Source organism: Saimiri boliviensis, chromosome 5 (assembly GCF_048565385.1).
Source record: "Saimiri boliviensis isolate mSaiBol1 chromosome 5, mSaiBol1.pri, whole genome shotgun sequence".
NCBI classification, from domain to species: domain Eukaryota; kingdom Metazoa; phylum Chordata; class Mammalia; order Primates; family Cebidae; genus Saimiri; species Saimiri boliviensis.
This window is the reverse complement of record NC_133453.1, coordinates 94,226,717-94,244,512: the sequence shown is the minus strand read 5'-3', so window position 1 is coordinate 94,244,512 and position 17,796 is coordinate 94,226,717. Positions and strand designations below refer to the sequence as shown.

At 36.5% G+C, this 17,796-nt stretch overlaps 1 protein-coding gene across 1 annotated transcript in view; it reads right to left on the bottom strand.

The window, feature by feature from the left end:
• Positions 1 to 17,174, bottom strand: part of LOC141584694 (uncharacterized) — a 193,974-nt gene extending 176,800 nt beyond the window's left edge. Inside the window, exon 1 of the mRNA XM_074400181.1 lies at positions 16,972 to 17,174. Coding sequence (XP_074256282.1) covers positions 16,972 to 17,174 — 203 coding nt within the window. The remainder of the gene's footprint in view (positions 1 to 16,971) is intronic.
• Between the last annotated feature and the right edge of the window lie 622 nt (positions 17,175 to 17,796).

Below are 17,796 nucleotides of genomic sequence, written 5' to 3'. Positions count from 1 at the left end.
TATGGGGTAGAACTGCAGTTGGAAGATGGGCATTATGAGTTTGGTTCTGGACACATTTAACTCTCGGTGCCTTTGAGACACCAAGAAGACAGGAACCTTATCTTGTTCACTGCTGAATCCTCAGTGCCTAGAGTGGTGTCCTGCATTTCAGTAGGTACTAAATTAACACATTTTAAAAAGGAATTAAATGAAGATCTTTCTGATTATTTAAGTCATTTTATCTTTCTTAATAGCATTTAGCATTTTACTCAAGTTGATTTTACACAAATCATAATTTTTTTCCCCATATTGTTTCATCTCTTTTTTTTTTGTTGAAATGGGATTCTACTCATTGCATTCTCTAATGGGTTATTTATATAAAGAAACATTTACTATTTAAATTACTGCAATCAGCTACTTTACTTAATTTTCATATTTTTTCTAATGGATTTTCAATCAAGTCTCTAGGTTCTTTTACTTATAGATTTCATCATTTGAAAATAAAGATAAATTTGCCTCCTTATTACTTTTCATTAAAGATGTTTTTGAACATGTATCATTTAATCCTTCTCATGACTGAAGTTCAAAAATTCTGATGAACTTCTTTCTCTAGGTAAGCTAGTATACAAGTTTGTAGTAGAGCAAAGTTACATTCCATATTGTTATAAATTTCTCTAGAAAAACAATCTTCAAAAATTATCTTGAAGTTTATCATTGTGATACCACATTAAGTAAAATCAAAGTAAATAATAGGACTATGGATCCTGCACATTTTGCCAATGCCTGAAGTCATATATATTCACTCATTCATAAATATTTACTGAGAACCTGGTATATACCAGGAACTATTTTCTGTGTTCTGGGGATATAGCAGTAAAACAAACAAATATAAAAATCTCTGCTGTGATGAAACTTATATTTTAGTGGGGAGGAACAGAAAATAACCAAGACAAAGAAAACCTATATTTTGTTAGATAGTGATATGTGATAAGGATAAAAAGATAGTAGGGGAGGGGAATATAAATTGGCAAGAAGGGATGACAGCGTTTTAGGTGGGATGGCAAGTGAAGGTCTCAATGAAAAGATAACAGTTTATCTGTTATCCTTGATAACAATTAAAATGTTAACAGTTTAGACAAGAAGCAGACAAGAGATACACCATCTGATCTTCTAGGAGGCAATTCCAGGTAAGGGGGCAGCTCAATGCCATGGCAGAACAGGGTCTGGTCTGTTCTAGGAATGTGCTGTGGCCTGTGTGCTTGGAACAGAGAGATGAGTGAGTAATCAAAGAACTCAGAGATGTAATGGATATGGGTGGTGAGGTTGGGGACAGATAATGCAAGGCCTTGTAGGTCATAGTAAGGATATTGGCCTTTCCTCTCAGTGGTATCAAAAGCCATAGGTGTAATTGAAGGAATAATAGGATGCAACTTATGACTGAAGAGGGCCACTCTGCCTGCTCTATTAAGAATGGACTGCAGAAGGTCAAGGAGATCTGTAAAGACCTGTTTCAGTAGACCAAATAAGAGATAATGGTGGCTCATGTCAAGTTGGTAGCAGTGGACATGATGAAAAGTGGTTAGAATGTGTATGTATTTTGAAGGTAGAATCAACAGGATTTTCTAAATGATTAAATATGAGATAAAAGAAGAGAAGTTAATGATGCCCCATGGTTTTTGGCCTGAGTAACAAAGGATAGAACTGCCCTTAAGCAAGATGGGGTAGGCAGCGGGAGAAATGGTATTTTTATTTTGGGTCGGGGAGGTTGGTTATTAAGAGCTCAGTTGTACAATTAGAACAGTAGGACTTTAAGTATAGGCAGATGAGTCTTACAGGGATTCACCACTCCATTCCTTCTTCAGTCCTGACCCTTAAGACTCTCTGATGGCAATCCACTGATGAATGGGTAGCACTGAAGGCAAATGTCAAAATGGTCAGGGGAAAGGAAAGAGAGCCTGGCACCTGATTCTGTCTAAGAAATTTAACTAAATTTACTTACCATGATGGCATTTGTTGCTGAATTGCAGAATGTGTTATTATTCACAGATAAACCCTTTATTAAGACTGAACTTTAGTCACCATGTTATGTATTTCTACAGCAAACACCAATAATCTAATCTGGGTCAATTTCTGTGCCAGGAATTGGGGTTAACAGAGAAGTATAAGATTTGGGCCTTGCTCTAAAGCAGTTCATAGCGTGGAGGCCAGAGATACATAAATAAAAGATGAGAGATGTTATGTGGTCCCAAACTACGATATTAGAGAATAGAGGGCGATGAACTAACAGGTAGGCTGGGCTGTGTATTTCTCCTTTGCTATTTAATTCTGAGATTCTGTTTTATTGGTATCCTTATTTTTCTTTATGAATCAGGGGTTTAACTACTAAGAGATTGCAGGGTAATGTATCATAAGACTCTATGTTGCCTGAGCTGAATTTCCTTCAGGACTTGCAAAATCTTGGGTCATGGGATTCCAACCTAAGATTAAAAAAAAGTCCAAAGTTTCTGTTCCTTGTTTGTAATTCTCTTAAAGATGATTATCTAACTTCTTCTCTAAGTGCCATGACAAGGCAAAGTTGTTTAAACAAGGGGTACCTATGTGTAAGTTGAAGGTGCTATTTGTGTTCTTTGTAACCAAGTGCTTGAGAAGTATGACTAGTAATAAGAAACAGTGAGCAGTTCTAGAAATTTTTCTGATGAAGAGTTGAAGATAACCTGCATAGGTTTTTATCTTTTTGAAGGGCCCCATAAGCACCGTCGTTCATTCTACTGAGCATGCACTTTGTACCTGTAGCAATTTCCTTTTCTCTTTTTGGTGTAGACTAGATAACCAATAAGGTTCAGTAGACTTGACTGTTGCTTGTCATAGGGTGGAGATAACCTTCTCAGCTTTGGTAGTAAGGAATTCATTGAAAGAGAATCCTTTAAATTTATGCAGGTATAGCAATTGCTTCTGATTCATAAAGGACAGCGTGTAAAATTGTCTACCGAGCCTAAGATCTTTGAGCTATTTTCTCTTCTGATTTCTGAAAGATATAATTAGAATGTAGGGAAAATAAGGAAATATATGGGAAAATAAAATGATCATTAAATGATATTTATTAATATATTTGTATGATTTTTAAGTGCCCAGTAGCTATGTGAGTCATTTTTCGTGATTGATCTGTGAGGGCCAACCATTGGATTTGTGTCTGGGGCAGGTTAAGAGGAGACTTTACCCCACTGAGTTCCTGTTTGGGGAAGTGTGACTTTGCTTCAGTGCTCCACCACCCTTATGAAGCCCACACCCCTGCAGCTACCAAGAATTATAGAAGTAGTGGCTTAGTGTTCTTCCTATCCAAAGTTCTCCTCCCACCACCTCCCCATCTGGAGCTAACCTATGACTTCTGCTACATTATCTACTCAATCTACCTAGTTTGACTAGAATCACATAATCAAGGTTTGTTTGTGACTACTTCTGATGAAATAATTAAGCTTCCTTAAACATTGAAGAGAGCAAGAAAAGGTTGGATCAAGAAATCAGCTATTTAAAAATATATCATGATACTCTTTTGTTTTCCTGATTGCTTGTGAAACTGGGGTATAGTATAAAGTAAACCAGAGCATGCTTGCCCCTGGACTATGTTTATACTAAACTCAATTTAACATCTTCAACTCTTTATTTCCAGTTTTGAATTTTAGTTGTATTCAGCAAGATGACATGATTGAGAAGTGGCACTTGTCCTGCAGGAACTCATGCTTCAGTGAAGCACTGTGGTGTGCAATGGTAACAACTCATCCAAGTCACTGTGTTTTAGGTTTCCATTAGGTACCAGGCACTCTGTTTGAGGTCTTTTTTGTTTCTTTTTCTTTTGACATTTACCTGCTCCTCATAATACCGGTGCAAGGTATAATTTTTTTTTTCAAATTTAGCAGATGAGAAAACTGAGGTTCATGGAGGTTTAGTCACTGGCTCAAGATGACAGACATTAAGTGGTAAATTAGGGTCTAATATTTGGATGATCACATTCCATGTCATGCTCTTGTGACACCTTACTTTAAAAAATACAAAGAAAATCCATGTCTGGAGCAATGTGAAATAGGTTGACGTGCTTTTGTGTTTATTTAGGTGTCATTAATTAGGAAAACAGTTTCTATACAGTATTCTGATTACATTGTTTTAATTGTTTAACAGGATAAAATACGTTGAGTTCAGTTTTCTAGGAAAACTGAGATAGGAGGGCAAATAATATTAGATAATTTTAGCGAGCATCTGAAACTTACCAAAGATGTTGTCTTCTCCAAGGTAGTCATCTTGGGAAGGCTACATTTAACCCAGTGATATTTGCCACTGCTCAAACATTTTTGCCCCTTTTTGTTGCAGTTTTCTTTGGATTTATTTTTTTATTCACATAACTAAATTTTATTTTATGGTCAAAATTGTTTTTATTTAAAAGAAGACTTGGTTATCATCAAACTTGGCTCTGAATAAACTTTGGATGTTTACAAAAATAAAATCCTCCATTTAAAGAGGACTAGTTGCCAGATTTGACTTTTAAAACAATATGAGGAAGGCTCTGAAGGCAATTCCATAAAAATTTCTTGAGCAATCAGTAGAATCGATGTATACTTTTCCAAAGTCACTACTTGGAAGTGGGCAACACTTGCTTATTGGTTTGCGTTCTTATATTTTCAATGACTGATTGATTATATAATGTATCATCCAGGCAGATTTCCTATAAGGGAGTAACAACTTGAAGTATTCACCACTTTAAGTATTTGTGTGTGTGTGTGTGTGTGTGTGTGTGTGTGTGCGTGTGTGTGCGTGTGCGCGCGCGTGTGTGTGTGTGTCTGTGTGTCTGTGTCTGTGTGTATTTGGGTGCTTCTTACAGTGTCACCTCTCGTAATCCTGGTCCAGGAAGAGGAGAGCAGCCATATCAGGTAGCACTTTCTAAAAGATCAGGATTCATTAAAAAAAAAAAAAAAAAAAAAAAAAAAAATTTGAGGGAGCGAGTGGAGAGCAAGAGAGGGAGAAAGAGAAATCATAAGAATGAGGAAGCAATTCCTCTAATTATCAGCAACAGGAGCAAAGTAACAATGGCTAAAAGTTACCTCCCCACGGGGGAATGAATCATCAAAATAACTGGTGGAAAACAAGGTTGTGCAACCTTGACTAGCGTGTGTCACCGGCTGGTGGAATTTTTAGAAAGGAGCAGTTTGGGTTCATCACTGTGGTTCATGATTGCACACACCTGTTTGGGGCATGGATTTTGCAACCCCCCAAAAAGGGGAAACTGAACTTGCTGCTCCTCCTGAGCTGTGTAAAAAAGCAGAAAACCACAGCTGCTTGAGCAGTTAACAGATATCAGTAAAATACCCACGTTACATAATTAAGGATAACGTTCTTGAAGCATATGGGCCGGAGGTATTATGCTCTCATTAAAACTTTAGGTAAAACAATTTAGCATATTCTCACACATTTCTCGGGTTGAATTCTATAATAAATGTTTGTAATTAGGTATGCTGTAAACAGTTTATTAAATAATACATGAAGAAAATAGTTGATGAATATAGACGATTCTGAGGTCTGTGTACAAGTGACATAAAGGCATTGAGATGAGACATAAAACATTTCTTCTCAGTGACTTGATAACTAGTCACTTTGGGCAGCTTAAGTAAGACTCATTCTTCAGCTCAGTCTCTGTAGTGTTAAAGAAATAGGAATTGATGAGTTTGGATTTTTTTCTTTTCTTTTAAAGTACATTATATGTAGCAGTCTGCTTTGAGCTGCTACTGCTAAATAGGAGGAAGTACTTTTGACCAGAGCATTACAAAAAATCTCATGCGCTTTATTTCTGGCAGGAATAGATCAGCTTGATAGGGAATAAAAGGGATGGATACAACCAAGCATGACCCAAATTGACATTTAAAAAATTACACCTTGGCCAACAGGTGCTGTTATTTATAAGTTTAAGAGGAATAAGGAAGAGAAGTCTCTTGAGAAAAACCAAAGCAGGTGTTTGCTCCCTGGGGAAGTGATAGGAAGCATGCCTCTAAGATGATATTTCATGTAGGAAATAAATTTTTTCAGTTCTGTGTCTCTGTTTGATATTCAAGCCAGTTAATAAATGATCAACAATTCTACCTGTATGAGGAGTGTATGATCTGTGGAAAATGAGCTTGAAAATCCCAGAAAGTACCCAAGGAAAGAAGGCCCATTTGCTTAAGCCATTAAAGTCATCTAGATATTTTGTTTTTCAGTGCACACAAATAAGAAAGCCAGTAACAGAACAACAGGAAATTTGGAATGCCTTCTAGAACATACATGGGGAACCTGGCAAGGTTGACATAGCTTTTTCTGATTTGTCTGTTTAGTAAGTAAATGGGACTGCCAGTCTGGCAGTTTGCATTGGCAATAAATCACCACTAGACATTTTATTTAAAAATTGGCACTGGCTTGGCAGAGGTAAGGGATTGTCAATTTGTTTTTATTTTGAGGCCAGGCACAATCATAACATACACAGGCCACCTGGAAACTTCAGCCCACATGGAGAAGCATGGCTCATGTCTCTGTGGCTATATTTTTGCATGCTTGGAGAGTGCAGAGTTAAATCAGAGTCTGAGGATTCTAACCAGAAGCATCCTGGCAGACTGGTACAGCCTGGAGACATCTCTGTTGGAAACTAGGTTTGTTCTAGAATTACGACCTAGGAAGGGTATCATAGATATGATATAGGAGAGAACATTTGGTGGTTTTCTCTTTTATTGAGTGTGGAGGGAGACCTACAGAGCTCATGGAGAGCACACAACTTGTGCATTCCAAAAATCACCCCAATATTAAATAATTGGGTAGCTTGCTCTTTTTTTTCCCTGTCTTATTTTGCTTGGAAGTTCACTTTCAAACTTGTGATAAATTGAGTCATGGTTTTGAGAGGAAAAAATATACTGAAGTAAGAGATGATGCAACCAGTGTCCTCATGTAAGCAATGATAGATGTTCTTTCTTTGAAAATCAGTATAATTAAAGAATGGTAAGTTGGATAGGAAAAAACATTACCCTGGACCCTTGTAACTACTCTAACGGAAATAGTTGAGAGGAATAGTCTTGTTTTCCTCTGTTTCTTGATTTTCTGAATATTCTTCAAAACTTCACAACACTGTTGAACACATTTTTTTTTGTTTATCCATTTTGAAAATATGAGTTATTGTGTCAGAAAAATTATTTTCCAAATACATTTATTTACCAATTTAGCAGTCTTTTTGTCTCTGCTGACATATATTTATAAATTTTAATTGTACTTTATATTGTCACCATGTAAACTATTAGAAAGAATCTGGTTAAGATAGAGATGTACTGACTTAACCAGAGCCTCATGAATAATTACATTTGCTCACTTCCTGGAAATATCCAGTTTGCTCTTGATACACAAATATTTGATTTGGAGTCAACTTTGTGTCTCAGAGATTTTTTTCCCCCTCTTTCCTGGATTTCATATATATAATTTTGATGACATTATCAAAAACGTAGACAAAATATATGCTCTGGTTTCTGCTTGGTAAAGTCATTCAAAGTGATATAAATGTCAATAGCAAACAAGAACACCATTCCAATGATATGTCGAAACACTTGGCAGATTTCCTGGTGTTTGGGACATGGAAGTATTTAAAGATATGTGACATTAATTACTCACAAGCACTTGAAGCATCAAATATCTAAGTTGATAAGATTTTTCTTTGTTTTTAAATATATGGTGTTAGACTCTTTACCAAATATTTCCAAATTTCTATTGTGAATGCAGTGAGATCTGTATATCTTACACCACAGTGTCCCACCAGTTGCCTGCAAGTAATTGACAATATTCATGAAATTAATAAAAGAGAAGTAGGAAAATGAGAAATCCCCCAAAGCAGTCACTTAAAAAAAAAATCCCACGTTTCTGCCAGTTTGAGCACATTCAGTGCCTGTACTAAATGTCATATCGGCAAATTTTCACTCAAAGAGCTAAAAATGCAGTATATACAAGACTCAGGGTGGAGCAAAGTGTTGAAATAGCTTGGGTAGCCTTCAAAGCAGTGCAGGTAATTAGAGAATGTTTGTATTTTTCATTTTGATTTTCCCACAGGTAATGTTTTGAAAATAGTAATATAGGGCCGGGCGCAGTGGCTCATGCCTGTAATCCCAGCACTTTGGGAGACTGAGGTGGGTGGATCACAAGGTCGGGAGTTGGAGATCAGCCTGGCCAACATGGTGAAACCTCATCTCTACTAAAAAGAAAAAAAATTAGCGGGGTGTGGTCGCACGTGCCTGTTGTCCCAGCTACCGGGGAGACTGAGGCAGGAGAATCGCTTGAACCTGGGAGGCAGAGGTTGTAGTTAGCCGAGATCATGCCACTGCACTCCAGCCTGGGTGACAGAGTGAGACTTCATCTAAAAAAAAACAATAATAATTTAAAGATTTTCATCTTGGCATGTATCTCTAACATTTGCTTGGATTTAATATGCAAATTAATTTGGATTTAAGTGTTCTGATCTGGATTTTCAAACGAGGGCCTTTAAAGCTAATATGTGAATATTTACAGGGTCTTGGGGTTTTCAAGTTAACCTGTTAATTTCAGGATATTAAGCTAACAGTCTTTACCTTGATCTTTTTCTCTTCCTGTGCTGTTGTGGGGCATAAATTGCATGTGTGTGTATATGTGTGAAGAAAGTGTCAACTCACTTTGTGACTCGTAGTTCTAATCTTATTTTCACTGTTTTCTCAAAAAAAAAATCGTTTTCTTTTTTTCCTCCAGAAGTTTTAAAGTGGATAACATAGTTTGTTTAAACAAAATTAATGAGATATGAGATATACTGGGGATAAAAATGATTCAGAGGAAAGTAATATATTTTTAAAAAGATCTCTTGTTCTGCAAGAAAATAAAATGTCACTAACATTCATTGAGTTTTTTGAACACAAAAGGGCACATGCATGCACATACATTCTCGCACTCACTTGCTCGCTAACTTAAGCAAAAATAGTCTCCGAGGGAAAGAACTGCAGGAATAGTGCCAACTTCCCCAACATACCCAAGACTGACTTTATTTAGAACCTCCCATGTGCTATTTTTTTTAAATCTCTGGAATCTCAGGGATTTTCCCATCCCTGTACATGCTTGAGACGTTTCAGAGCATGGTAACCCCCTGTTGGAATCTAACTCTAACTCTTCTGTTTTATTTTTAAAATGTGGGCAGTATTAGTATACAGGGAAGTGACTGTTCCTATGACAAAGGAGGGTGAGATTCCTAGCGTTCATAGCAATACCGCTAAAGATCACTGTCTGGAAGAGAAGCTAACACCGTGACTCACCGAGGCCTCCTTCAAAATCAAGAGATTCTAATCGAGATTTTAAGTCAGGAGCTTTCTGAGAAGGTGGGCAGAGCCATATATCACAGCATCAATAGAACACTTAGTTCTATTTCATAGAATGTTCATAGGTAACAGTAGCTCTTTGCCAAGAGCCCCAAATACAATAGATGTCTTTTTCTGTCTTTCAAATTTTAATAGTTTTGGCAGGCTTGAATTTTGGTAATACATTCATTTTGAACACAAGTAACGGCACCTTTGCTCTTTTTGTGCCAATCGGTGATAATCTCTGAAGCAATTATCCTAGTATTGTTACTTTGCATTGTATGCATGAAACCAGGAATATATATATTTAAAAGTTTATCATATTTACATATTGTGTTTCTGATATAGCACACTGCTGCCTTTACAATAAAGCACAATGTGCAATTGCAGAAAACTCCTTTTCACTTATGAACGTCTGAGTCTGAGATTCACACAAACCACACTTTTGTTAGACTCCAAAATGTGGGTGCCAAATGAATCTACTGCACTAGGCTTATGAACACTACTGCAACTGTGCAGCCACTATTTCTCTACTGGGAGAATTGTTTCAGCAGATAAACCATCTGGCTTGAAACACAGCCCTCTTTGAAAATATTCCCCATTATGTTAGCTCTGAAACAATGTGTACAACTATGCTCCAGTGGAGGACATGGTTAACAGAGAGTCAATGTCAAACAATATCTGCTCTGTAATCTCTTGCTAAATGTAAAAAAGGAGGTAATCAAAATGCAAGATTTTAATTCTTTAAAGAGTCATTGTGAATGTGGCATAAGATGAAAAAAATTCAGGAAAATATTTAATATGAAACTATAATAGGGGAGTGTTTAATATAGCAACTTTTTTCTTTAAGGATCATCCATGGAAAATGTGATTCCTTTTGCTATAAATATCATGAAGAAGGCACATTAATTCTTTGTGTTTGTTAATTTCCTTTTTACTAAGGGTTTCCAAATATGAATTGATTTTGTATGGTGAGAGAATTGTTGGAAGCCAGTATTTATTGTTAGAGATCTTAAGTGAACTTGGGTGACTTAGTGGGACATTATTCAAAAAATTTTTATTCAGGAACATTATTCAAAAACCGGAAACAAATGATATCAGGCAGAGAAAATTAGTATGCAGGGACAACAGGTAATATCTGTAACCAGCTAAAGCCCATTTGCTAGAATAGGTTTTAAGAATCCAAGCCAACGTTACTGTTTGAAAAAGGGAAAAAGTGAAAAAGGGATTTAAAAATGTTATCTAGATTTGAATCTATTTAGAGTGATATTAAAAGAGATGGCTTGAGGTAAGTAGTAAGAAAGTTATCACAAAATTGAGCACATCTGAATCTATCAAACCAGAAAAATCCATGGGGGGAGTGTTTGAGCCACTGGTTGGGGTGATTATAGGAGCAGCATATTACTGAAATGAAGTGAAATTGGGTTAAATCCTGGAAATTAACTACAAAGTAGACAGAGTGGGAAAAAGCCAAGAAACTGAGCAACTTAGTCAATTGGGAAAGATTGATGCCATATGATAATAATTCCCATGAGGCAAAAAAGAAAGTGGTAGTACATGCAGAGGACAGACTGAGTTGTTCCTTCCTCTCAAAGTTGCCCTGTGCATCAACGATTTTCAGTGTTTTGTCTTGTTTTAATTTTTATTAAATGGAATTGAGCCTTGGGTACTTTGTCCTTTCTTCACCACTCTGGGCTTAGCTGTGCAAACACAGGTTTATTAACAGTCATCTCAACTTTAGACTTAAAAGGAACTATGCTGTTTACTTTTTAGTAGTCCTTTTGCAGATGAGAGAACTGAAGTCCATAGAGTTAAATCACATTTTCTTTCCTTTTATAATTTTATTGAACTGCATAACCAAGAACTTGTATTAATCAGAGGCTTCATTGCACATGCTGTGATTTCTGAGTAACGGTGATTCCTGAGTAGTGGTTTACAATAAAGGGACCTGGTGAGCCATGTGAGTTAACTAAAGGACCCAGGAAGATTTTTGTGGAGGGCTCACCACCCTGTACATACAGGGAGGAGAACAGAGGTCTGTTCCTCAGTGGGAGAAAGGCTCTTTTGAGGGTTAGGATAGCAGGCAGCGAAAAACAAACAAACAAATATTGGGTCCTCATAATATAGTTAAGTGGTGCATAGTGAGTGGAGTATATATTAATCTGTTATTATTTCTTACAATAACCTTAGAAAAATTTTCAACTGTGTACCACATTGGGACCAACTCAGTGACCTACAGAAAACAGAACCCACAGAAACTTAGTCCCATCTGATTCTACCATTGTTTCCTTGTTGAAGAGGAGGGATACTTAGATTCTCTCTGTACTCTGGGAAATACACTGTACAGTCCTGGAAGCTCTGGGATTTTCTCAGTGCGTTCAGGGCCATTAGCCAGAGCAGGCACTCTATTAAGTTATATTGTGTCTATGTTTATGACTAGAAAGTGAACTCTGGATTATGTCTGTAGCAGGAAAAGAACAATCAGCAAATTAATGTATTGGACTTCTATGAAGTCTTCTTTGGTAAAGGTTAATTATCACTCTGATACTGTAAGGTCTGCTGCCGTGAGGAGAGTACTTAACACATGAGCTGTGTTTGCATGTCCCAGTTTTATTCCTTACTAGTTAGCAAGACACACTGCTACAAGGATAGGACAGATCTTTGCTGGAAAAGAAATTGAGGCATTGTTAGACATTAACAGCCAGTTAATTAAAAAAAAAAATTTCTAATCCTTCTGAAATTTTATAGATTATCTGTGTGTGTGTTTGTTAAATGGCCTAGGCTCTGACAAGTTTAAAAGTTCAACAAAAATGTTTAGATATCAAATAGGATGAATCTTTACTCCCCGCCCCTCACTGCCCCCCACCAGAGGGAGTTTCCCTCCTGTTGCCTAGACTGGAGTGCAATGGCATGATCTCCATTCACTGCAAACTCTGCCTCCTGGGTTCAAGTGATTCTCCTGCCTCAGCCTCCTGAATAGCTGGGATTACAGGCATGAGCCACCATGCCCGGCTAATTTTGTATTTTTGGTAGAGACAGGGTTTCTCCATGTTGGTCAGGCTGGTCTCGAATTCCCAGCTTCAGGTGATCTGCCCGCTTCAGCCTTCCAAAGTGCTGGAATTACAGGTATGAGCCACTGCACCCAACCGAATCTTTACTAAAACATGAAATCCAAGTAATTTTCATAGTAAAACAGAAAGAATGACTGGAGGATGATTGGAATCTGGAGAGATAAATTTTTGATGCTACATACTTAAAATTGAACTTCTGTATATTTTGGTTTAGCATGTTGATTGCACAACTTTTAGAATGGAAAAGACAGTTATACCCACTGAAAACAGAACAAAGAATGGGATCCTGAAAAAATCTGAGTTCTTGTCCTCATAGAGCTAGGTAAGAAGGCGATGGTGGATGATGTACTTCTTGCTGCCTTGCATATTTCTTCAGGTAACAGCGTCTTCTGACCGTTCTAAACTTGACAAAGAAAAGTCAACATAGCAGATTCCAGTAGATTACCTCCCATTTTAATGAAAGAACATGAAACTCCCTGTAATCCAAAACAGACTGTGTAATCTGATGGTTATCACTGTTTATCCAAGTAAATTAAGCAATTGTTGAAGTTTAAAAAACAAAAAACAAAAAACGAAAACCAGCCCCACTAACTGCACTGAGGTGCCGGTGTTCGGGGCAGGTAAGGTAGATTAATAACAGGCCACTCCTGAGAAGGTTTAGGCTCTTACTGTCAGAGAGTAATAATTAATGATCAACTGTTAATGGAGATACTGGGCTGTTGATGTCATTAATTCAGCTCAGTGGAGCCAGTTCTGCCCAGGACCTGCCACAGCTGTCACTGCATTTGCTTAATTATTCCAGTGCCTTCGGGCTCTTTCTCTTTCATTTTTTTTCCCTTTACCCTTTTTTTTCCCTTACCGACTATAGGACATTATGTTTTCACTGACGCAGAATTATGAAGAATGTCCTGCTTTCTGGTCAGTGCCAGGCCTAAAATACGTGAAAACCCAAAGGCAACAGAGAAGACCGTCACTTTTTACTTAGATGAAAATATGGAAAATGCTGAAGAAAGGCCATCTTTAAATAGCCTGATTGTGCTGATATAATTTTTGAGTTCTTTAAGGATTTGGATGTCGAAAGTGAACTCTGAGCTGTGTAAAATGTCAAAGTGCTCACCCTCTCCCACAATCAAACAAAGAGAATATAGAAAAAGTGGCTCAAGAGTTATGGTAAAACACAAGGCCGTACAATCATTCGTTCAAGAGGGAACCAGAAAGTTAGCTTTGCTGGGAATATTGAGGCAAGGAAAACCATGGTGAAGGAAATGCCACTACTATTAAAATTCATCTGTAGGAGTATATGAATTTGCCTGCTGTGCTGCTTTCACTTCTTTAGCTTTGTGTCTCTTTTATCTATCACATGCTTTTAGTTCAAGAAAACCACCCTTTGCTTTGTAAACATCATTTGAATATCCCCCCGCCCCCCATCACTATACTGTTTTTTAATTGGAATAAGGTGTGTGTTTGTTTTTTTCCAAAGACCAAGCCCCCCAGTCCCACCACCTTTCAAGAACTTAATAATAATAATAAAAAAAGCTAGCTTTTTGGTTTTTTAGGTATGTATTTCTAGTTCTGATGTGTTAAACTAGTCCAATGTGTCTTGAGCTTCCATGCTGGAATGCTGCTTGACTCACTTCCAAGCTGAAGTACTTAAAAAATGTGAGGCACTACAACTATTTTAAATCTCTCTCTACGCTGCACATGGTGATTTAAAATAATTGAAGCTCTTCAAATTTTTATATCCTCTCAAATTTGGAAGTGATTTGTTCTGAGCGTGTGCAGTACACGATGATTTGAGGTTATTAGAATCTCTCAAACTTATCGTGAGATTTTCAGCTTGTGAGTGGTCGGGGAACCTGGACTTTGGCAGCTAAAAATAATTCAAAATTATCATTACGCTCTGACGTTCTATAGAGGTGATCAGAATTCTGGACACTTGTGTACATTTTAAAACTCATTGTTAAAATGACTCTTTTTTAGATTCAAAAGATATTAGCCCATCAGAAAAGCATTTAAATAAACCACTTAAAAATGCACTGTAACAGAATTTTACTTTCACGGACATAATCCTCATTGACGACCTGAATAGGATGATGATTTTAAAGCCAAATGCTCAAATTTGGCAAGAAAAAGAACTGTTGTCTTCTAGCCCAAGCATAAAAAAGATACATATTCAGTAAAGATGCCTGATGCATTCTGGTGACAACACATAGAGCCTGAAGTCAGTCCTCACAAATTATACCATTTTTGCTTTAAAGGACAAGGGGCTTTTTGAACTACTACCTAAATGATCACTTCTAATACATGGTTAAACTAGTTTTTTTATTTAAATATTCTAAAGTGCTTAATTAAAGGTTATTAAACTGAAAAATTTATATTTTATCTTCTCTTAGATGAAATATATGCATTTATTTCTTAAGCCTTCTGTTTGCTTTGCTGGATGTTGAAACAAACACAAAGGTACTTAATTATGAAATGTACAAGATAGAATACTTAGATGATTTACTTGGTCACTTGATGGTCACTTAACATTCCTTAGATCTTTTACCAAAGGATACTCTCTGAGCAGGAAGATTTAAACTTTTGCTGAGTGCCCTGATGCCAAGATTCTAACATGTAAGGTAGATTTATGGTTCAAAGCTAATATTATATAAGAAGAAATCCAGTCATTAAGAAGTCAGCTAAAATTCTTAACATGTTTTATTTGTACCTTTGAAAACCACATGGACGCTCTTTTACTTGATTTAAATGAAAGCGACAAAGGTGAAATTCCAGCACATTTCTCAGTCACTTCCTTTCCTCAGTAAATGTTTTCATTTTGATAAAAATTAGGATAAGTTGATTATGGATTTGATTTTTTTTAACTAAAACCTGGAGTTGGAGTTTGAAGTATTCTGGCACATGAAAACCATCTGATCTTATAAATTAGCTTTATAAATCTCCATATTTTTAATAGAGCAGAAATTTAACAGGATTAGAAATAGAAAATGCTAATAATAGAAACTATGTTGTATTTGGGATTTCTGTAACCCTAGGGATTTAGGGCCATGAACTATGTAAAGTTCCACATTTGGTATAGCAGTCAACCTTTGCCCTCCAATTTATTATTAGTTTTTAAAGTTTGAAAAATTTTCTTATGTTTATGTATTTTTAGTCTCCGCTATTACTTTGCTCTTTTGTGCTGAATTTTGACAGGCAGAAAAATAATCTAGGCGGGCTTGTTCAATTATTTGTGGCTGTGCTAAATTAAGAACATGTCAGTGCACTAGTGTTATGCTATTAAATAATTGAGTTAATCTTTATTTAGGTCACAGGTAGAATGAGTACAATCTTTGCTGAACACAGAAGAATGCCTGGAAATTGCCTAGTCCCAAAACATGGTTACACCAAAATGAAGTTTGTGCTTTTAGCTCTATCAGTTTGGAATTCCTTGGAAATGGGAGAGGTTGGAAAGGGATTTGTGCTTAAATTCTAAATCTTTCATGAGTGTTAGTTCAGTAGACCAATTCAAGTAAACATCTTACATGTATTGATACAACTTTAAAAATAAAGAATGCCATTGTTCTGTATTTTAGTATTGCCTGAAGGGATAACTGTTAAAGTTTCTGAAACAATAAGAACATGAGTTACCATTAAAAAAAAAAAATCACACAGAATACACAACCCTTGGCCTTGAGAGGTAGTTAAGGAGGGTTCTCAGGTTAAAAAATCACTGTTCTTTTCAATTGCTTTGCAGTTTTATAGAAGGAGCAGCTTAGTAAATCTTTTTTTTTTTTTTTAAATCACATGTGAAATAAATCCCAGGAAAGAAAGAAAGGGATAATTAAAAAAAAAACCTGAAACAAAAACTCAAAGCATGATATAATTATATGTGTTTGCTCTATAGGTGTACAAATATTTTTAATTTAAAAATTCCAAAAGAAGTGATGAATACATTTGATTTCAAAGTAGTGAAGAGAAAAAGCCATGTCTGTACATCAAAAAAACCAAAATCTAAATACAAACAATAAGAAATATTTCCATAGCTATCACACCTGAGTTATTATCTATAATATGAAAATATCTTATCCAAATATATATAAAAAACTTAATACCTTAGTAGAGAAAGAGGAAGGGTAAAAAATGGTGAAAATAAAAATAGTTTAAAATGAATAGGTTGAGATTAATATAAGATAAAATTTCTTAATTACAAGCTGTAAACGTTTAAAGAAGCCCATCATTTATTATATGCATGTTTTTGAGTCTCTGCCAGGCATTGTACTAGGTCCTGGGATATGTGAACAAGATGTAAATAGTACACAGCCTGGGGAAGCTTGAATCTTGAGGATTACAGAAAGTCAAGAGGCAAATACAGGATGGTGTGATGGTCACTTTATACCCAATCCAGACTTGGAGAGTCAGGAAAGATCTCTGAAAGGAAGGAAGACATAGGCCCAAATAGTTAGCATCGTTCTTGTCTCTGCTTTTTCCCACAACCCTCATCCAAATCCCTCAGCTGACTTCTCATAACTACCTTCGAGATACACCGAGAGTCTGACCACTTTTGCATTCCTTACCCCTCTTGTGGAACGTTGTTACAACTTCCTACTTGGTCTCCGTGCTTCCATTCTCCCAAACTATTCTGTTTTCGACACAGCCACCAGGTACTTATAACTTGTGCCTTCTCAGAGTCCTGCATTTTCACAAGAAGACCCAGCACCTTCTTTGATCTTCCCAAACCTTCATGATCCACACCAAAAGCTTGTCTGATCTGAATCATGCTATTATCCTCTTTCTTCTCTTCCCCAAATGCACTATGTATTTTATCACTTCATGAGTTTGTACTTGCTGTCCTGTACTCTAGGAATGCTTTTCTCTCAAATACATGTATGGCATTGCTTACTTACTTTGTCCAGTTTCTACCCAAAGATGACATCATCAGAAGCCTTCCTTGACACTCTGTATAAAATGGCCATCCCTGTCTTGCTCTGTGCTTTCACATTACTTAGCTTTTCCTCATATTATTTATCACCTCTTTACGTATTTACTATTCATTATCTGTTTATAATATAAGATGTTTGCGATCAGGGACTATCTCCATCAGGGTTTATCCAAAGAAACAGAATCAGCAGGGGTCTACCTACCTATCTATCTATCTGTCTGTCTGTCTGTCTGTCTATCTATCTGTCCGTCTAGGAACTAAATTGTATGATTGAGGAAGGTGGCTAAGCAAGTCTAAAATCCAGAGAGGAGCCCTTCTAGAAGAGAAGATTATAATCTAATGGAAACTCACAGGCACAGTTCTAAGCTGCTGCCCACAGGCAGAATTTCTTTTCTTTTTTTTTTTTTTTCAGGGAAGCTCAGTTTTGCTTTTAAGGCTTTCCAATGAACTGTATCAGCCA